The 22,877-nt window shown below is 34.1% G+C and overlaps 1 protein-coding gene across 1 annotated transcript in view; it reads right to left on the bottom strand.

Annotated features, from left to right (window-relative positions):
* LOC129217279 (autism susceptibility gene 2 protein-like) overlaps window positions 1–22,877 on the bottom strand; it is a 138,440-nt gene that overhangs the window by 4,747 nt on the left and 110,816 nt on the right. The window contains exons 4-15 of the mRNA XM_054851553.1: window positions 19,773–20,497; window positions 18,185–18,779; window positions 14,814–15,015; window positions 14,030–14,274; window positions 11,122–11,318; window positions 8,620–8,667; window positions 7,098–7,208; window positions 6,096–6,125; window positions 4,741–4,939; window positions 3,996–4,073; window positions 3,009–3,086; window positions 2,055–2,334 (exon numbers count right to left, since the gene is read on the bottom strand). Coding sequence (XP_054707528.1) covers window positions 2,055–2,334; window positions 3,009–3,086; window positions 3,996–4,073; window positions 4,741–4,939; window positions 6,096–6,125; window positions 7,098–7,208; window positions 8,620–8,667; window positions 11,122–11,318; window positions 14,030–14,274; window positions 14,814–15,015; window positions 18,185–18,779; window positions 19,773–20,497 — 2,788 coding nt within the window. The remainder of the gene's footprint in view (window positions 1–2,054; window positions 2,335–3,008; window positions 3,087–3,995; window positions 4,074–4,740; window positions 4,940–6,095; window positions 6,126–7,097; window positions 7,209–8,619; window positions 8,668–11,121; window positions 11,319–14,029; window positions 14,275–14,813; window positions 15,016–18,184; window positions 18,780–19,772; window positions 20,498–22,877) is intronic.

The following is a 22,877-nucleotide window of genomic DNA, read 5'->3' as shown; positions in this document are numbered from 1 at the left end:
AGAAAGGTTTATATCTTTTACTCATTTTTGCAATTTCTGAACGTATGAACACTGAAACCTGAAATGAGAATACTAGTTCATTCTCAGAAAAATATACTCTATTTTATTGCTTTCTCGAATGGTAAATTCACGTTCATAATACATGACAAAGTTTTTCTTACTCTTCTTGCAGATACACAGGAAGATGATTAAAACTTCAGATGATACTTGTAAATACTCCAGCAGATTTTGCACTCTTTAATACAGTTTCTCAACTTCTTCTGAAGCCCAATTTTCTGGGTTTCATTATTTAGTGATGGTTTTCAGAAAGGTTTATATCTTTTACTCATTTTTGCAATTTCTGAACGTATGAACACTGAAACCTGAAATGAGAATACTAGTTCATTCTCAGAAAAATATACTCTATTTTATTGCTTTCTCGAATGGTAAATTCACGTTCATAATACATGACAAAGTTTTTCTTACTCTTCTTGCAGATACACAGGAAGATGATTAAAACTTCAGATGATACTTGTAAATATATTCATCTATGGACGGCAAAAGTGGGAAATCGTTTGCATGGAAAATCTTTGCAGGATTGAAAATCCCGCGGGAATTTGCTCTCAATCTCGCTAAATATCCTACGGGATTCGGGATCGGAAACCCTAATACTGATCTCTCGTTCTCATAAAAAATAGAAGTTTTTAAGTTATTATTTTGAACTTTTCATATCTAAATTCAATCTTAAAGGGTTAATAGGCTTTTTACCCCAAAACGTTGCTGCACTGAAAGAACACATTAAATTTGAAAGTTGAGCAAATAGCAGCACAAACGGAACTTAAAAGGTCACAGTTCTATAATTATCCTGCAAGTTTTCAGTTCATACTAATGCTCTGTTGTATTTTCTAATGACACTAATGATGCATCATAACCCTATGAAACACAATCACACTAATTGAACAAATTTATGTAATTGAATACATTTGTGCAAATTGTACATGACCAGTTCAACAAACTCGGGGAAAAAAAACAAAAAAACAGCAGATTCTCCACTTCTTTGAAAATGCTTCTCGAATTTATTGTGACTGCAATTTGTGCTTTTTCAAATTATTTTATATTGATCTTTTTTTTCTATTAATTATTCCTTCTGCAGTTCTATAAATAACTTCATTTGGCGCTATAAGCTTCTCTCGTATTTATAAGATTACTAATTCTTGTGTTTTATATATGTGAATGAATCATGTGCTAACATGAAACTAGAATAGAGAAATCGAGCACATCGACTCTGTTACCTCAAATTCTGGTTCAGTATTCCCTCAAAATTTAAGTGCAATTGGTCCAAAGCAGCAAATCAGTCTCAAAAATATTAAAATCACTCCCATATTAGAGTTTTGACCTAAACTACTCAAAGCGATTCATCTCGGATGAGCCGGTTTCTGTGGTTCAGGTTACTGTTGTTAAGGAGCACCGAGCAAGGGGGGGGGGGACCTGTTGGCCCGGCCTGAGCCTGAGGGGGGGCCTAGTATTTTTACAACTAGGACTGAAATATAGGTAAATATTATGGAGGGGACCCCAAAATTTTTGTGCACGCCTTGGGCACTCGCAGGTGACGTTCAGCATTCTCATTTTTCAAGTTTGCACGTGGCTTTATGTTCAGTGCCGTGAAAAACCACGTGTTACTGACAGTGGCACCAGGTTTTGAAAATGAAGTATGCTCAAAGTTAGGACCCAAAATAGTAAGAAAGGAGGAAATGGTAAGAGGATAAATCTTGATATTTAACACACATTAAAAATGACTATTGGCCTTATTAAAATGATAAAGATACTTAATAGAGGAATTATTAACTATTTCATATTAAGTTTCTTCTTTCTTTTTTTACAATAATAAGTAAGTGCAAAAAAAAAAAAAAATAGCGACACAAAAGTAGAAATAGGTTTTAATAGCCTTACATTACAGAAACATTATAAAGTGAGCAACACTTAAACAGAAAATCCAACACGAATAACACTAAAATCGAACGATAACTTACTTAACATTCAACAATATAAATAATTCCTAGACAAAAAAGTTATACCTTGCGATTTCTTTTGATTTTTCTGCTTCTTTTTCTCTCTTTTCTATTTCAGCCTTCTTTTGTTTATCTTTTTCCTTCTCTCTTTCTTGCTCTTCCCGCCTCTGCAGACGATCTCTTTCAGCTTCTGCTTTCAAACCACCCCACGAGGAAGGATTCATGGCTGAGGGAGAAGGAAAATTTGGGGGCGTCCTATGTAGCCTACTCCATGGATCTTGACCCATGCTAAGGTAACCTGGACCCAGGTCTCGCGCCGTCAGCATGCCTGCTCCAGTTAGACCAGCTAAAACAAATATCAACAAATTAGTGCATGAATAAGAAGTGTTTTAATGGATTCAAATACAAAATAAAATGTTTTTTAAAGTGAAAAAAAAAATGAGAGGGCATTGTTCTGAATTTACACTGACTGCATTCACTAAATTAAGGAGGTCTGCTACGTTCGCCAACCTTCGTACGAATTTCCGTGAGTTTTTCATGAGAATTTTTGATGTATAAGAAGCACTGAAACATCTCACATAACAAAAATCAGTAGAAGCGAACCCCTCTTGTCCTCCAGTTAACTAAGACTGTTTAAACGAATTTAACTAACTTTAAGTTTGATTCAACAATACTGCGATCTTAAGAAAAGAAGCACAGAACACTGTGCTATGCTTACTTCTGCAATATATTAATCTTACTGAAAGAATGTATTCTAATTGAAACCGGCACAAAGTTGGTGGCACGAAAGTTGACAACCGACCAATCTTTCTAAGATAAAAAAAATAAGAATTTTTGAAAGAACATGAAAGATACAGTTAGAAGTCAAGGTTATGATGAATGTTTTATTTTCCTGTAGAGTTTTAACTATGACGATCTAAAATAAACACATTCTCTTCAAACACTCTGTTGCTTTAACAGTGTCAAATCACTGGCGAATACAGACAAACAAAAGTAACAAATTGCAAAAGTTTGAATTACCTAGACTTCCTAATCCACCAAAGCTATTTCCTGGAACACCCAAGCCAGGGTAAGTTGGACGGGCAAATGGCGTCATGCCTAGAAAAGTATAAATATATTACTATTAAAAAAAGAGTTTCAAGATCTTATAAAATTATATATACTATTATTCAGTTTCTCTTTTGCTTCGCTTACACTTTTACAAAGTATTTTCTGGGAGATAAACCTAGTCTTACGTTGTTATTGTTTAACTGAGGCACATGTTAAAAGATTAAATACTTACGATGAGGGGTATATGCTGATACGGCTTGTACGATGGAAAAGCAGCATTCTGAACATTTATTTTGTGATTAATTTTGAATGTCACTAATGCAGAATGACAAGATTTCTATATTCTAGATTTTTTCAGTTTTTCAAACGCGCATATAGTGAATTAGTGACATGATTGTTGATTACATTATTATTTCAGTACTATGTCAATGCTTTAAGTGTGTGAATGACTTATGCAACACTAAACATAAATGCGAGCATTATAATTTTTTCCAGAAACCAAATCGGTCTATACTTCGATGCAGCGTATTCGAAGAAAAAAAGGGTGCGCCGGTACTATTTATTAGCCAGAAAATACGGTAAATAAACAAAATTTGAGAATATGAGCTTGTTGGGAGTTTAAGCGATGGAATTTGTTTACAAAACGTTGTGCCACATCTTACAGATGACTTACTGAAGAATTTATTCTTTAAATCAGGGGTAAAGACAACTCTTCGAAAGCAGATCCCACTGAGATTCTGACTCATATCATAACTGAGATACCAGTTTTTGCTTTATGGATAACAAGAACTAAAGCAGTATTTTTTTTTAAACGACAAAATACTTAAAGTAAGTAAAATTGATCCTTTTAGGTCAACTTTAAATGAAAAACACAATGTAAGCGACCTAAAGGGGATTTCTCAAAACAAAGCTAGGATTTCATTAGTTCCTTTGCCGAAGAAAGCAAGCACTACTTACCTAAATGGGCTGGGGTAGGACTTAAAAAGCTGGGGTGTTGTGGAGCAACATCGTACGGTGATCGGCCGTGCAGAGAGGCTGGAATATACAAAAGAACGTAAGTAACGAATTTGCAAGTTCATAAAATGACAATATGGGGAAAATGTACATAAAATGGGCTTAAAAGGAATAAAAGCAAATATTAATTTTAAAAAATGAACACAAGTGAACCAGGCAAGTTGACGCTCAGTCAGTCACCAGAACTTCCAATTAAATCCTTATGATTGGTTGAAAAGGGCTTCGGACGATGGTTCGGGTGTTTAACTGAGGTTCAAGTTGGCTGGTGAACATGACAGTAAATAACTTACGGTCGTATTCACCATCCAACACGACCCTCAGTCAGACACCTGAACCGAAGAATGAAAAATTTCTTATTGGTTGAAGAAATTAGGCTATTTGGGTGTCTCACGAAGGTTCGAATTGTCTAGTAACGATTCGATCATTTGCATAAAGGTTGGTTTACAAAAGGACAGCAAACATTTGTTATTAGTTTCAACAAATTACGTCGATCAAAAGAACGTTTGTTCTAAACGAATGCTTTAACAACTCTCTCCCTAAGGTTTCTCTACTGCCAAACATTTTAACCCAATTACGAACTTCGTTGTCTCCTAGGGAACGAATAACTGGATGCAGTACTTTATTTTGAACACGAAAAACGATGATTACTGTTAAAGTAAAATAGGTTATTCATCACTTGCGTACGCACCAGCAGATCCTAAGAGAGGAGATGAGAAGCCCAATTCGTGCGGCCGAGGTATGGAGCCAAACAGATGATTTGGATGCCGAAGCAGATCTGTAACCGATTTGGTGGATCCACCTTTCTGGGATTCAGCTTGTTGCTTCTGTTGATGGTGATAGATTTCCCAAGATATCCTTACATGCATGGCACACCACCGACCAGGTTTCTAAGAGAGAGAGAAAAAATCAAATCCGTTTAGGATAAAATTTTAATTTAACGCACAGATATATTTACATGAAATACACCGCCAGCTCCGTCATTCCAGCCGAGGACTGCAGTTTCAAAACTGCAGTCCTCGGCTGGGATGACTGAGCTGGCAGTGTATTTCATGTATTTCTGCCTTAGCCCTGGCTATAGGGCTGTAACTTACTGAAAATACAGATACTGTATATTAAATTCAGTTTAGCTTTATTTGAATTGGGTTATGTGACCTATTCTGTCTGAAACATTACAGTGCTGGCAAAAAAATCTTTACATTTGTTTGGCAATTAAGAACTTTATATGCAAACTTCTTGTCATGATTTTATTGGCATGCTCCCAAGTGAGTTGGCCGAGTACCGAATATTCGACCTAGGTTGTGGCCGAATATTGGGCAGTCGGTTAAATCATTAGGGAGTATGTCAATAAAATCATGACAAGAAGTTTGCATGTAAAGTTCTTAACTGCCAACCAAATGTAAAGATTATTTTTTCCGGCACTGTATATGAGACAGTGATAAATAAAGAGATTTAAGTGACAAAAGAAAAGCTTTGAGAAAAACACATGCAAAGTTAAATCCATAAAATAGGTTTTCCTTGATTTTCTCTCTCCAAATGCACGGTGTATAGCAGCACCAGAGCTACTATTACCATCTTATGCCATAAAATAGATGAGAATTTCTTCTACTATTTGCACTTGTTATCTCCAAATATATATTTTTTATTGCTTATAGCTGTTTCATATACAGTTGGTTCAGCCATATGGAGACATATGGTAATGAATAGCATCAATTTATATAAAGTAAAAAACTAATAAAGTCCCCAAATTTTTTTCAAAATTTATGCAAAAAATGGCTTTTCAACTAAACAAACCAGCAATAAGTTCTTATAAATGCTTTGTTCTGATAAGTGAAGGCATTGACACTTCTTTCAAAGGGAAAAATATTTCGTTTATGAAAAGTGCTACTTTTTTTTTGTTTAATAAAATTAAGAGATTATCCGAAAGTTCTATACTGATAAGTATTCTAGACACCACCTATGTTGCCAAGGTAAGCTTTTAGGTTCTAATTCAAAAAAAAAAAAAAAAATTAAAAAAGAGAAAAGGAAAAAAAATAGCAAACTTACCATAGTCTTTGCTTTCACTAGAGGAGAAATCTAGAAAAACAAATATTACAAATATATAAGTGAAAAGAAGTCTTAACTCATTACATACAGAGAAATTAAAACCATTTGATTGACAATAAACTTCCTATTCAACCACGTTAATCAATGAATATTGACAATCCTTTGTTCGTGAGTCAATATTAAATTCAAATAAAGGCATAAATAGACACCAATAGAAAAAAACTATGAGGTTTACTTTAACATTTTTTACCTGTTTTTGTATTTTATGTTTCGTACAAAATTTTCTGGGGTTCAATTTTATCCTTTGTTAGTATCAAATGTAGATAACTTTAACATTGTTGAATTCAATTTTACGAATTTCTAATCTGACTCTGCAGTTCATCTGGTCATTCTACAGATGTAGAAACTGTGGAACACGAGCAATTAAATATTTAATGATTATTAAAAGCTTACATCTGACTTATGCACAAACAAAAATATTGCCGGAAAGCATAAAAGTATGTCGAAACTATACGTAAAGTTGAACAAACTTCTTTTGCATGTAAGTCTGAAGAGTGTATAATGGTTAAATCGAGCATATCACAGTTAAAAGTGAGAAAATTTTACAAGTAAAACTGGACTACTCATGTATAATGCGAGGTCTTGAAACTTGTGTGCTCTAAAATAGTTTCTTGTTATATATAAGGTTGTTGCATATGAGTCCAATATAGTAAAACACAAGCGGAATTAATACATATACTAACCGCTTCACCTTTTTATGCATTGAAAGGGACATTTTATATTAATACAGCGGAAAAATATTATCGTTTATTTAGAGAATAGAAAAAAGCTTTGTCTCAAACTTTTTTTCTTTTTTAATTTCACACTTTTTGTTTCTCCTCCCTCCCTTCCCCCTTCAATCGTAACATTATTTGTGAACGATACTTAACTTAAATTATATGTTGTAAATTGATTCAGAAACTACAAGAGGCATCCGTTGGAAGAAAAACTTAGAAAACTTACTTTGGGTTGAAATGCAGCCAGGGAACCAGGTGGTGCAAATGGAGTTGGCGTTGCTGTAGCAGAACCTGGCGCCAAGAGTGGCGACAAAGAGGGATACGTTGGTAAACTCAACTGCAGAGAGAGTATAAATGACGATAAATTTTTCAGAAAAATTAGGTTTGAAAATACATTTAAAAACACTGTACCATAGAAATGAACAGTAATAAAAATTATGTATTGTATTAATAACAACAAGTATTTAATCACATGGTAAATCAGAAACGACTGTTTCCGAAAACCATTGATATTTGTATGTTTAGCGAAAAATGTGAATTTTTCTTGTAAAGCCTCATTATTACGGATTCAATTAAGAAACAAATATAACAGGCTCTGCGTAAACCTGTAGAAATGTCACTTTTCTGGCATTTTCTGTTCCAGAATAGCATAGCTAAAATGTAATATGTTTAAAGTTAGTTCCTTTCATTTCTCTCCTATTTAATATATTCAGTACATATTATATTCAGTACAAATTAAAAAAAAAAAATAAAGCATATTTATTTTTCACAAAACTGTGTTTTGAAAATGTCAGGTTTTTGGATAATGCTGTTTTCATAGCTATAGGTACATAGTTCGAGACCACATCGTCACCTCAGAGCAAAAGTAAAACATCTAATCCCAGGTATAACAGAAGTAAAATATCCTATTGTTGCGCGTACGATATATAATTTTGAAATAAACAGCCTACATCTGAAAGATGTGTGCCCAAATTTCGGTTTGTCCCTTGTTTCGCCGACATTTAAAATTTCCTCATCCCTCACATAGATCAAGATATATTATTGAAACTGAAAAACTGGAGGGGGGGGGGAGGAAACTGAGGAGGCACCTAAATTTTAGGACGGATGTGCAAAAGTTATTTGCCAATAACATCAGCATTGTAACAATCATTGAGTGCCCTTTCGAAGATTTTTTTTTCATCCTTTTATTTTAAACTGTACATAGGAAATCTAAGCTTTTAATGCACTCTAATAAATCGAATATTTAAGTTAATTGTAAATAATTTAAAAATAATATCATACACCAAATCCCAAATTTAATAACTCAATCGTTTCTTAAATACTATTAACCAAGCTCAAACATCCTTGGCGAAATAGTACTCACTGAGTTTAAATGTGACTAACGAAATTCTAGTCACGAAATGTTTCAGTCTTGTTGTACGTATACATATTGTAAGTGATGTGAAGAAATATGAGATGAAAATGTTGATTATTGTTTTGTTGAAGATTCCTGAAGTTTCAATTGAAAATGGTACAATCTTAATTATTTAAAAAGGAAAATTTAAGAAAATATAAAGCTTTGGCATTTTTCTCCATTTACCAATTTGATTGAAAGTTGATTTCAATAACAAAGAACACAACAGTTTCTCATTACAGAAAACAATTTCCGAAAGTAATTACATAAAATGATCATTTTTGAAAGCAATTGGAATAATTACGTAAATATTTATCTAGTCTAAGGAAACAATTGGAAATAAAAAGAAACTTACGGCATTCCTTCCATAAAAACCAGCATCCACCTTTGGAAATTTGTCATACTGAAAGAGAACAGATTCAGACACGTATAAGTTAATGATCAAAGAACCACATAAACCAAGATTTAAATGAGTTTAAACTAAAAAGGCTTTTATTTTAAATTCAACGTTATAAATAATGAGTTATTCACAAAAGTATTTAAAAACAAAAGTTCAACAGTGATCGATATTCTGTCTCGAATTTCGTTCCTGTCATAAAAAAGTAATTGCCTTCAAATTTATCAGAAATATCTCAATGACTGCTCTAAATAAACATAAATATGTCGTTATGTTTAGTGACTAAGTACTTGCAAACATCTATCAAAATGTTGAAGTTATTTCATGCTATAATTTAGAATTAACGAGATATTCTTAAAAACAATAAAAAACTTCATTTATTTCCTTTTACGTCGATGTAATACTTTCTCATAAGTTACAAATTTGCGTTTTTAATTAAAATTCTGTATTTGGGGTGAAAGATTTCATGTCCATTTTTTAAAATTGAGATAAAAGAAGCATCAGTTTGCTCAACTTTTTTTACTTTAGCGGAGGTATAAAGCGCTGAGATTTTAATAAACAAATTTTCTTTTTATAGACTCATAAACGATTATCTCGTAATAGAAAGCGTATTAAAAGGAAAACATTAAACTCATCTCCTGGGTTTTTCGCTATATATATATATTTTTTTCAAAATTATAGCAACTTAATTTTCAAAATTTTTCTGTTTTGCACAATTAAAAGTGCTTTTACACAAAATGAGGTACGGGGATTGTTTTACGGTAAGATAGAAACTAGAGGAGAGAACTAATTAATCTCATACAATATATCTAACAAAATATAGCTCTAACTGCTCTATCTAGAGACGTTACTTCAAGTAAGGAGTAAATTAAATAAATATTTTAATGTACATTCTACAACCTCTGTACTGTTAGTGTTCAATTCCTTCCTGTCCAACGGAAAAGCCGTTTTCAAATGGTCATCATCGAAAAGGTAGTGCGATTGGGCTGTTATTTCTCTCGACAAAGTATCATATACAATTATAGCAAGGCTCTGATAACAATTTGTTTAATCTTAAAAGATTTAATTGTGTTTGAAGAGAAATAGAAGGAATTTTTATATTGGGGCACAAAGCCAATAGTTATTGCAATACGTCATTGCGAAGCGAACCGATCTTTCTCATCCCATTTTTAACAAATGAAACTGTTCAATCTTACGTTCAATGGAGTTCCCGTAATTAGACCCAAACTATAAAAAGCAAGAGCCGCTGGATCTATCAAAAATAACGTTATAACTAAAAAACGAGGTAATTAAAATGCCTACGCATGTTTTCTAGTGACAAAGAGCTCCTTAATTAATGCCATAAGACTTTAGGCTTAAGGTTGTAGTCTCACTCTGATGGCCCGATTGAGACTACATCCAGACCTGAGCCTTAAAGTATGTGAATGCACTTTAATTCGCACGTCTGTGCATTTATTATATTGCTGTGCTCAACACAAAAGTCACATCTAGAAAATTTTAACTAAATTGAGTTGTTGACACCAGGTAGTTTTTCGTAACATATCTAAACTAAATGCAGAGTTTTATGGTCGGTCGTGGTGGCCTGATCGTAGGACGTTGGACTCGTAACGAAGAATTCTGGATTCGACCCCGGCCGTTTGAAGATCCTCCGTGTTCGTTAATGGTGATGGGGCACGTTAATTATACCTGGTCATGAACTTCTTCAAGTGAATCAATACCTCTGAGGTTGCTGGACAAAGGATTGCTCTGCTACTGGTATCGATCAAAAAAAAAAAAAAAAAAAAAAAAAAAAAAAAAAAAAATAGAGCTTTGTCCTGGGTTGGGTTAAACCATAAATAGCGGGAGGTACGGTGAACTCTGGAGTGTGTGAAGTGTTTTATGGTCAATCGAGAATGGGAAATTATTTTAAAAAGAATTCTGAAAACGTGGTATCTGTATCAAGTACTGTCCGTTTTTCACGAAAAGGCATTTCGCCCAACCTCCTTGAACACAGAGTTCTATTTTACGCGGGGATGATCGGTAAGCAATCCACGCGCTTTTAAATACGACAACCAGATAGCCTTAACTTGGACGTGCATTTTAATGCGCAAAAAAGGCTTAGTGTCCTTTATAGCACTTGCTTCACTTATCTGTTGTCATTTTAGTTATTCTTGCATTTTAAAAACTGCTGCTTTTAGCACAAAATGCTATGATCCGAGTATACCTTCTGTCGAAAACAGCGAAATAGAATCATCTAATACCACGTGACGAAGGAGGAGTCAAGTGCTTTCTCGTGGAAAACGGACAATATGCAGAGGCGTAAAACTTTAAAAAGCAATAACTCAGCTGGAGCTCAGTTTACGCTTAGCACGGCAGTAATGCCGTTTGTAGTTAATGCTTTCATTTACAGCACAGTAAATAATTTATTCCAAGTTACGTAAGAACACTATGGTACACTGATTGAGAGATACAACAACTAACCAAGTGGGCAGCTGACGGTGGAAGCAGGGAACTTCCCATTGGAGGAGGAAGAAATGGACTGTGCTGATGCATGTGTGTGTGCTGATGTTGATGCTGATGTAACTCAGCACGCAGATACGGAGGAGGAGGCACGTTGATCGAACGGTCTTGGGAAGCGAGGAACCGGGTGTCCAGCTCTCGACGCAGAAGATCTTGATCTGCAAAGACAATGAAGAAAATGGCCGTCATGAAAAAGTTATTAAAATTAGATAAATGGAAAGTTGAAGATAAATGGAAAGTCTGAGCTGATTTTGATATTAAACGCCTGATGTGCCTGATTTACCTTTAAAAATACAAATAACACGGTAGTCACAGTTAGTCATCATTTTTCATACTTTCGGTGTAGTTCTTATTTTTGATCCTAAGTAATCATTGTTTTGACCAAAAAATAATTCGTTTTCGCTTTGAAATTTCTTACAGTGAAGTTAAAGGGCTGAGAATTCCATTTTTATCACCATTGGTATTTCAATATAAGTTAATTAAGTACAAAAATATTCTTGCATAACTTTACAGAAAAGTTTGTATCAAGTTAATTCAAAGTTCTAGTAGGAACGAAAATATAAATGGACTTACGCAGAAATCACTATTTCATTAAAGATGTATTTCATCTTATGCAAATGAAATAATTATGGTGTTAATGGATAGAGATTTGACCGAATATTCGATTTCGAGTTGCAACCCCCCCCCCTCCAAAAAAAAAAAAAAAAAGAAGAAAAATCCGGTTTTTAATTTTTTGAAATAAATCATTACTAATGACCAATTAAAACTGACTCATATTGTTTATAGTTAAAAAATCTTAACATTCTTGATGCAATTCTTTTGCAATAGTTTAAGTTTGTGAAACATACCACTAATAAAACTTCATATGATTTCTACAAGTATAAAAAATTTCTAAACTTACCACTATTAGTAAATGTTAATAAGGAAGATTGTTTCTAATAAGAATCTGTTAAATACAATTCCGACTATCTCTTAAATGTTTTAAAATAAAGACATTTGACCAAATGTTATGCTTTCATTATTCGGCCTGCCAAAATTCTGTAGAAGTGCCAAATACGGAATAGTGCCTGAATACTCGTTAAATCCCTAATAATAAGCTACCAGATGTCCTGTACCCAGAAGCTATTTTCTCTTATTTTGATAAAGGGGATGCGTTTTGCTCAAAGACACATGTATTCAAGATTTATAGCTAGTTATGCGATGGACGATTTTTTAAATTCATTATTTCAGCACAGGTAACAGGTACTTACGTAAAAAAAGATAAATAAGAAATTGTCAAGTTTTGTACTGCAGCAGCAGCAAGGAAAATAGTTTTACCATAGATTGCTTCAAAAGTTGATGGTAAACTTCAATTGAAAGAAAAGTTTATCAAAAAATAATTTAGATATTATTTTGATAGAACATTTAAAACTAATTTTCAGCTAGTAGTAATTAATCTTTAAATGTGTTTTTTTCGTCATAACAGCCTCGCTGCAGAAAAAACAACATTTAAGACTTTCCTGAGTTTTCTTACAGCTAGTACTTAATTGCATATTTCATTAAGTTTGACCACACAACTTGAAAATTGGTTGGCTGCTGTTAGAGCACGTTTTGTGCTGCACCAGCAGCAAGGAAAATAGTTTTAATATAGATTGCTTCAAAAGTCGATAATAAACTTCAATTGAAAGAAAAGTTTATGAAAAAAATAATTCAGCTTTTATTTTGAGAGAACATTTAAAACAGTAATTTTTAACTGGTAGTAATTAATCTTTAAATGTGTTTTTTTCGTCATAACAGCCTCGCTGCAGAAAAAACAACATTTAACAGACTTTCTCGAGTTTTCGTACAGCTAGTATTTAATTCTACATTTCATTAACTTTGACTACTCAAGTTAAAAATTGGTTGGCTGCTGCTGCAGCAAGTTTTCTGCTGCACCAGCAGCAAGGAAAACAGTTTTAATATAGATTGTTTCAAAAGTCGGTAATAAACTTATATTGAAAGAAAAGTTTATCAATAAAAACTCAGATTTTTTTTTTGAGAAAACATTTAAAGCTATTTTGGACTGGTAGCAATTAATCTTTAAATATGTTTTCTTCATCATAACAGCCTTGCTGCAGGAAAAACAACATTTAACAGGCTTTCTAGAGTTTTTTTTACATCTAGTATTCAATCGCGCGTTTCATTAGTTTTGATCATTTAAGTTGAAAATTGGAATTAAAAAAAAAAATATTTGCTTGTTTCTGTAACAAAAGCAAAGATCAAAGAAACGAAGTTAGGTACTTCTTTAACTCTTTACCTCAGAATGAAAGAAATTTTGAAATTCTTTACCTAACAAAATCTAATACAGTAACCTCCCGATTATTGGCGGTCGGATTATGCGCGGGTCTTTTCACTTTTTTTTAACGATATCTACTAATATTATAGTCATTAAATGTTTTTTGAACTTATGATTGTGTTATTATTCGTTTATAGCTTTTACATAATTATATTTTTTACATTCAATGTTAACGTTTTAGCTATAATTTAAATGTATGTGTGAGTGTTCATATTTTTTTAGCAGTTGCATACAGTAGTTTCGTTTTTTACCTACTATTCGATAAATTTAAAAAATAAATAAAAATTGATTTGAAATAAATAAATAAAAATTAAACACACACAAGCGCGAAGGATCTTCCTTTTTTACTGTCTGTGCATTATGAATTAGTTTTGAATGGAAGAATCTAGATAAAGCTTAGTGATTTAGCTTCTAATATGTCCCTCCCCACTTCAGAACAATCCTAAGTGATATTTCTTTTGTTTCTAAGGTTATGTCATATGAACAACATTTGATTTTGCGTACATATTTTGTCCATCATTTTTTTTATCAGTAGTTGCAGATGGTGTAACTAACCTCCGAAAGGCGAAGGTCCTTGAGCAGCGGCCAGGGGCGACGACAGAGTTCCAGCAGGAGGCAGTGGGGGTGCGAACATCACGTGGTGGGCGGCAGAGTGGAGCGGGGGCGCCGCGGGGCTGAAGGGCGCGCTTCCGGGCAGCGAGGGGCCCAGGGGGAGGACGCTCGGCACTGGAGAGCCCCTGCTGGGGCCAGCGAAGTGAGAGGAGGTGCCGGGGTTCGAAAGGACGCTGGTCACGCTCGGACTGAAAGAAAACATAGCAACTGGTTGGAGTCATGAAATATTAAAGAGAATTCGTGTAAAAAATGTTAAGAATTTACAACGTCAATAGTATCAAGTAAATTCAAATTATCACTTAAAGATTGACCACGGAGAGATGGCGGATGACCTTAAAGTGGAAAGTCATTTGTATCATTTGCAATTGGTAGAATCAGCCCGAAAGTGCCGAGTAGTAAGAGGCGCGTTCTCGCTGATGTATCTAGTACAAAATAATAACAAACAGCCCAATACAAATGATGCAAATGATGTTTTTGTATCAAGGTCATCCACCATCTCTCCATGGTCAAGCTTTAGCAACTGAAAACTTTTCCTGTTAATAAAGCTCTTTGATTTTTTTTAAATCAAAATAATTTTACTGGGCATAAAATAAAAATCTTTAATTTTCCAAACGCAACAAGATTCTACGTATCCACATAATGCCATCGACAATAGTTTGTTAGCTGTTAAATGACTTAATGAACCTTTTCAAACAATCTATTTATACGGAAAGTGGCATTCTCATACCTTGCCCACGATGGTTTCGAGAAGATTAGACTCGTTAAACTTCCCGACACACCATAGGAACCCGAAGAAGAAGAAAAAACAGCACTGGTCGAGTTGGTTGAGGCTACAGGGGCTGCACAGCAGACAGGAGTCTCATTTCTAGAACTGCTTCGACTGCTACTTCGTCCCTCTCGAGAGTACTCTTTCGTAGATTGCGCGGATCCTGAAATATCAAATGTATTGAAGCGCTTAAAAGTACAAAGACTCATGCTCAAAAAAGTTCAATCGCAAAATATCATGTAATAAAAGTGTTTGACATCAAGGCCCGACTTACTAAAAGCAAGGTCCTAGGCCCACAATAATTTGGAGGCCCCTTGAGGGCTCTATATTGGAATACAGTGGTTGTTTTACAGGGTTGGGAGCCTCTTTTTCTGTCCCAGAATTATGTAAATAATTTACCATTTGCATTTATGAATCTCCTTCGATGCCTCTCTTAATTGTGACACAATAAATTTACTACTGGTAAAATGAATAAAAATTCTTTTTTAAGAAAGTTTTTTTCCAATTAACAAGTCATTATTTTTAAACTATTCTTTTAAAAATGTGTATTTTTCGTATAGTTGTAACGTTATGCATGATTTTTTAAGTAATTAAAGGCTCCTTAAGAAAAGGGGGCCCAGGCAAGTGGGCCTGAGCAGTAATCAGGCCCTGTTTGACATTTTAGTAAGAAGCACATCTTGCAGTAAACAATAAGATTAAATCAATTTCTTAAAGTTTGGTTTTTTGAAATGTTATGAATAGCATTTCATGCTTATTATTTTTTTAAGTTTTTCGACTTCAACAAGAAGGCTTAAAGTTTTGAATAACTGCAAAAAAAGATACTGCATTTCGTTTTTTTTTTTTTTTTTTTTTTCAAAACAAGTCAAAAGGGGAAATATTTTTGTCAAACTATTTGTGAACTAAACTTGAATTTTTTAAACATACTAATCACTTAAACGAAATAAATAAATAGGGTCACACAGTGCAATTATGGGTCACTCTCTTTCCGGGGTAAATAATAGTCACCAACTTTTTACTGTTACAAAATGTTTTTGCAAAAAAACTAAATTATGCTAAGTCATCCTTATACATTCAATTTTCCTATACCAAGGTCAAAAACAATGCAACAGTGAAGTAAATAAGACAGAAAAAATAGTTTTTACACTTCTATAAAAACATCTTTAAAAAAAGATTGCCTCGGAAAATCATGATTTTTTTCAAGATTCGTGTTGGTGAAACACTGTTGACGGAACAATTTTGTTGGTGCTGTTTTTTAATAGCAAATGATCTAAGCTTTTTATACCTACATAAATTTTTTCTTCTTAAAAAAAAAAATAGCATAAAAGTATGCTGATTTATACCTCAGTTTAGCGGGGTAATTCTAAGTCACCGGGGTAATTCTGGGTCAGTATTTTTTTTTGTTGATATTTTAGATGTTTTTCGAATTTATTTTTACGTGAATAATATAAGTATTAATTTCAACTTATCCTTTTCTATGCCAAACTCTCTCTTAAAAAGAAATTTTAATGCTCCAAGTACAACATTAGATATTTTATCATCGTTTATTGCTGCTTAAGTATCATGCCCTTCAAATCAATTTCAGTTTTGAAGGTAATTTATGTCAGCATGCAATTATGGCACACATCAAGAAGCAAAATAAGCAACAAATTAATGCTAATCACTTTAGTACCAAATAAGGAGACAAGTTCGATAGTTATAACAAATCAAACTCAGTTGTCTATCTTGTAACTGCAAGAGAAATCGAATTCACAAACGTAGTCAATGAGAGAAACCCTGCTTGCAAAAAATAAAAGTACCTCAACAAGCTGATATAGACAGCGGTTAAATGCAAAATGAACTTATTTTGGAATTGTTTATGACAACGACAAAAAAAGGGGAGGGGGGAGAATTTGCAATAACACAATTGAGAAAACAATCCTATTTTAAAAATGTTAAAATATGGTGCTATAACCGAATTCATTCTGTACTTGGAAAATCAGATATACTTTTTTGTGTATGATGATAAGCAACATATTCTACAGTGGGAAAGTAACTTAAATTTTGGAAAAAAAAAAAAAAAAAAGCCGAAATGAATTTTCTGGAACAAGGTGTCGGAAACTTTAGTTTGTTCAAGGGAGACATTTCTAGAAGTAAGTTGAAATAAGTGCATTTTTTTCAGTCTAGTTAATTGAAATTGAAAAGAAAAATCCTTGCAGTTGATAGAAACATGAATGATGAAGAGGTAGCAATCAACTATTAAATAAATTTCTTCATCGAATTGTGAGCTTAGAGCAATAGCCAATTATAGCCGGCTAGTAAGAGTAACATCAAATTATTTCAATTATAACGTGTTATTTCTTAAGCATAAAACTTTTTGTCATTAAAAAGTCTCTTAGTGGGCTAAGAAATGATAATTTAAAATAGTTTGTTACTTTTAACATGGATTACTTTAAAAAAAGGGGGTGACCCATATTTGCCCCATATGTGACCCATAATTGCCCCGATCCGGGGTAATTCCTGGTCACTCATTTAATTTAAATAAAATAAATAATAATGTAATTTTTGGTAAAGGGATTATTTGAATAATTCCTAAATTGTGTAAGCTTACTCCATGCCAAATTAAAGCATATTATCTTTTATACTTAAGAAAATATTAAGATGTTATGGTATTTTGACCCATAATTGCCTCGTCTGACCCTACATATTGTACACAATTAACAACTCTTCATAATAAATAATTGTGAAATAAAAGTAAAAGAAGCGCAGTTTTTTCTGGACAGAAAAAACAATGGAAGTTCAAAAAACTTCATATAACTATGCAGTATATGAATTATTGCATGTACTAGGATTCAAAATATTGTCCTAGCAGTTAGCACACTGATCATATTGCCAAGTACTCATTAACCTAGAAGTATAATATGGAGGTCACTGTGAAAACTCATTATGAGACAGTTATAAATGAATAAAATTTTTTTACTCCCAACCGGATGGTACGAAATAACTCATAAACAATTACAGATGATCTGCTGAAACGAAATAAGTACGTCTGAGTAAATTCAATGAAACTAGTACTGAACTAACTCTTTAACATAAGATAGTAGTATGAATTGGTCCACATATATTTTTAGGGCCGTGTCTTTGCGCAGGACACAACCTTAAAAGGTATTAAATGTAGCAAATACTTTTATTTTTTAAGAGTACATACTTGTTTTATTGAATATATATCTCTATGTTTCAATAAAGTTTTTGAAGTAGGTTAATTTCGACAAATTTACTTCAGGTACAAAAATTGAAAAAGGCTAAATGGCAGTTTTTACTCGTGAAAATGACATGAGTATGATTTAAGAGTTTACCTTGAACACCAGGACCCAAAGATTGACTTAGTTGACTTAAACTAGATATGCTGCTGTTGCTGTGAGAGCTGTGACTATCCCGACTAGATGCAGCAATCAGTTCTCTACTTGGGGCAACTGACACGGATGTTGTGGCAGAAGGACTCCAAAGTGTTTTCACAGAACTTTTAGAGTTGTCGAAAATAGTGATTGGGGATGATGTGGTAGGTCTCTGTGATATGGCAGTGGTTGTAGATGAGTACCTTAAGCTATCTTGTTCCTTTGATGGAAAACTGAGTGAATCGAATGATGATTCGGATTTTGAGGCAGGCAACGGCGGGGTTGTCCTGTGTGGCACAAAATGAGGCGTGTCGTAAGGGTAAAATGTTGTTTTATCCTTCGAAACGAGTGGAGGATGGTAATTATTCCCTTCCGTAACAGGTGGTTGAATGCTTGAACTTGATTCCGAAGAAAGATTTGGAACGTGATCTGGCGACACTTGTTTAACAGGCTCAAGATTTTGTGTTTGTTTTTGTTTCACAGAGTTTGAAGCTCCATAATTAGGATAAACATTATTTTCACTTTGCACTTTATACCCGGACGATTCCTCAAGAACCTGTTTTGGCACTGAATCTTGTTGGTATGTTTTGTAATTATATTCCTGATTTGGATAATAATTTCGACTTTTATCGTTTATTTCGGGATTTTGGTAATAGTTTGGCCTTTTATCGTTCGTTTCTTGATTTGAATAATAATTTCGTTCTTTTTCACTCGGGACGCGTGAGTGGTGATAACTTGGAATCTTTGTTAGATAACCGGTATGCTCAGATGAATGGTTAACTGTTTTGAAATTATCGTTTATTGCACTTTGGTTTGTCGTTGATTTAGAATACGTTACATTCTGTTTTTGATGATATTCACTGTTTCCATAAGGAGCTGCATCGTTCGCAGTTTTCAAATGTCCATCGGAGTAAGTTTTGCTATTATGGTGATAACTATAAGACTTCGAATTAGGCGCACCACCAGCAGGTGACTTGTCTCTGTAATTATTAATTTGTGGTTCTGAACTTTTCAGACTTTTGGGATTCGAAGATTGGTTATCATTCCAATTATTGTGCACTGCCTTACTACTTGGATGTATTTGTTGCACATCGGTTTTATAAGGAGCGCAGTTGTAATTGTTTGGGGTTGCTGTACTTGTTGCGTTTAAAGGCTGTTGGTAGTATTCACCTTTTCTGTTTTCAGAAGGATAATGATATGGAGCATAATGAATAGATTTATTAGCATGTCCTTGAACCAAATCTGGTTTCGAAGCCACGTAATTGGTTCCCGGTTTTGCGTTTTCATAAGCGCTCGCAGGAAGAACTCTTCTACTCGACTTGTGACGAGAATGACTTTTATTAACTATCGTCTGATAATATGCAGTTCGATTGGGTACTTTCGTTTTGTTTACATTCGAATAACAGTCATTTGAGATTTTAGTATGACTTTTCTCAACAGATGGTTTTACAATATTCTCCGTAGAATTTTGCGTTGAAAGCTCATTGGGTTTGAAGTTATAAACGTTACCAGACGTATTTTTCTTATAAACTGACTGGGGATCACAAACTTTTTCATTAGCGTAAGCTTGGTTTACACAATAATTTATATTCCCAACTCCAGATTTGTTCTCGTAACGGTTGTCTACAAAACTTTCAGTTTTGTATCCATCACAGGCAATAACTTCCTTGGAACTTGTTCGTGGAATAGAATCTTTGGAAGCAGAATATTTGTCCAACACAGGTTGCTGACTGTTGTGATAGTAAGAACTCTGTGTCAGTTTTTGGTACTGTACTCTTTGACTGCTATCACGGTGTTCCGGATTATGATATGAATGTTTGTTGTTCGAATATTGACTTGTTGCGTAATTGACAGTGTAATCGGAATAGGAAGAACATATAGGGAATGCAAGGGAATGAACCACGTCGCTGTTGGATCCTCGATGGGGTTTCACAGCACTGTCATAGCTCTTCGCTCCCAAGACTGGACTGACTGTTTTTGAGGCAGATGTAGTTGAGGCTGTTGGTGAGACGGGGAATTCTTGGCTTAGCAGCGATGTGGGGAAGGGTACTCCACCTGCAGGAGAAGTGGAAGAAGGCAGTGATACAGGGTTCGAAGAACCAAGGTGGCTGGAGGCTAGAACAGTTGCAGGATTGGCGGCACTGGCTGTGACAGTCACGGCTGCCACTGCAGCAGAAGGCTCTGGTTGCTGAAGAGGTCTGTTGGGGAGAGGTAAATACTGTGGAGACTTCACAGGAAACGGAGAAGTTTTAGGAGGAGTCTGTGGGGCATCCTCTGCAAAAGAATGACCCTTTATTAGACTTCAAGTTTATTATTATCATTAAAACTCATGAAATGAGGCTGTGAGAAGCAAAGGGATGTAAGTGGACGTTTTCAAGTTTGGAGTAAAATGCATTTAAAGTTCAGATCTTAGGTAGGCTTTCATTGAAAAGTTTTTCTAAATCATGCTTTATAGCAGAACCTACCAGGGCTACCAGTACTATCTCTTGCCCTAAGACAGATCTACCGTTTGTACTGGTTATCTCCATTTTTTTTCAATTTTGGCACTTACATTACTTACATCACACGCAGCATCCCCCCCCCCCCCGTTTTATGCGCGTCGTAAAAATTCTTTATGTTCTCAAAATATTAGCATGCGTTTTGCAGATTTTTTATGAAAAATTGCAAGACCTACCACAAATTCTAAGTGAAATTTTAGCATTTTATTATTGAAGAAACTATTCTTTTAGGACACCAAAAATTTTAAGTTCTACTAGTTCAAAAAAATAGAAAAGATAACATATAGTAAAACAAATAAAATAAAAAATGGGTAGTGCAGGTGTAACGGTGATTGGAGAAGAGAAGGATAAATGGATTCGAGCCAAGAGTTCTGGAAGCATTATCAAAAGTCCAGACCCCATTGACTAGATAGTCTGGTCAATTTGGGTAGAATATACCTGCGCATTAAAAGATTCACTTTACCATTTTCTAGTAATTAAGTCAAAATATGGCGACAAATTTAGTGATACAATATGCGATATTAACACTTTATTAAAAAATTTAAAAGCATGAGAAATATAAATTTCTAATAACATATAAAAAAAGAAAACTGAAATATATTATTTCCAATAACATGAGAATTAAATAGTAGTCAGGGGTGCCCACCTGGGGTGGGGGGTGGTCATGGCGCAAACCGCGCCATTGAAATTTTTAGAGGGGTTGTTTTGAGCTTTGAGGGCTATTTTTCTCATCTGGGGGGAGGCTCTTGCTCTTGATTGTGGATCTCCACGATATTGAGGGGGGGGTGCGCCCTTGGGCGAGGGGGCACCCCGGTAGTGGTCGCAAAATGTCGGTTGCGATGCGCAAGAAAAGTTCAGTGACTTGAAAGCTGTATTTGTCTATTCGTTGGAAAAAATACCAATAGATGGCAGCATATGCTGCAAAAAATATTTTTTTTTATACGATTTTATTTTAATTCTATTAAAAAAATAATAATAACATCAAGGATGATTTATACATCCCTACGCTTCATGTTAAAAATCTTCAAAACCTCTCTCACTGCTTTTTTCTTGAAATTGGTAATGCAGTACATTGTTTTGATTTTTATGTTGACAACAACATTAGAGATGAAAAAATGCCGAATGCTTTAAATGAATCCCTGGCGAGTTTTTTCACACACACAATTAATTATGTAAAAGATAGTTTTTTGCTGTAGCTTAGATATGAATAAAATATCAGCAGAATATAAGGAGAATGTGACGCCAATGTACGAGTATTCATATCCGTTAACTGTACAGACGTTAAATTGTAACCACATTGAACACACACGCATATATACTTTTTTTTATGATTATTATAGGAAAGCTGCGTGATCTAAGTCTTATGGGGGCGAGGGAGACATATTCGTCATTACTCATTTAAAAGTCAGGGTTACTCATTTAAAAGTCACTCTTAAGTTGAAAGATTACTTTTAAGTGGTAATTTTTCAGAAGAAGAATCATATATTCTAATCAAGACGGGAATGATCAGGTATGTAAAATCTCTGACTTGCACCAATAATTACACTTATTCTTTCTCCTCAGCTAAAATTCTAAGCAAATTTTGTTTGAACTTTTGAATTACTTCTTGAGATATAACAGGTGCTTGTAACAAGAAAAACGTTTGATTGCACCACGACCACCTGTCTTTTGCGTTTATTATTGCTAAAACTAACCAACTCTTAGAGTTCCCATTGGGTTCCATCGGTATTACATTTTATTTTTACACCGTTACTACTTTTAAGGGCTTGGAATTATTGATTTAACGAGTTATTGCTTTCGATTACGTAGCGTCCCTAGGAAAGATTGCCACCAAAAGTTAATCAACACCAGTTTCTTCTGGGGTTCATCTATATACCTCATTTCATTCTATTCTTTGCATCCCTTTTTGAGTTGGAACATCCTTAAAAAATGTTTACTCACATAAGGACACACACAAGCAGACGTTCTACCAAAAACTCAAACTGTGTTCAGCTAAAACGCGTAAATCCGTCAAAATTCATATATTGAAAAATTTTCAAGAACCCAATAATTTATCTTCATACTTTAGATACAAAAAAAAGTTAAATATTTTTTATCTATTTTAGAGTGTACATTTTTGTACATCGAACATTTGGAAGAAAGTATTGGATTCCTGA

Source organism: Uloborus diversus, chromosome 1 (assembly GCF_026930045.1).
Source record: "Uloborus diversus isolate 005 chromosome 1, Udiv.v.3.1, whole genome shotgun sequence".
NCBI classification, from domain to species: domain Eukaryota; kingdom Metazoa; phylum Arthropoda; class Arachnida; order Araneae; family Uloboridae; genus Uloborus; species Uloborus diversus.
The sequence above is the reverse complement of the archived record's forward strand: the minus strand, read 5'-3'. Positions and strand labels throughout refer to the sequence as shown.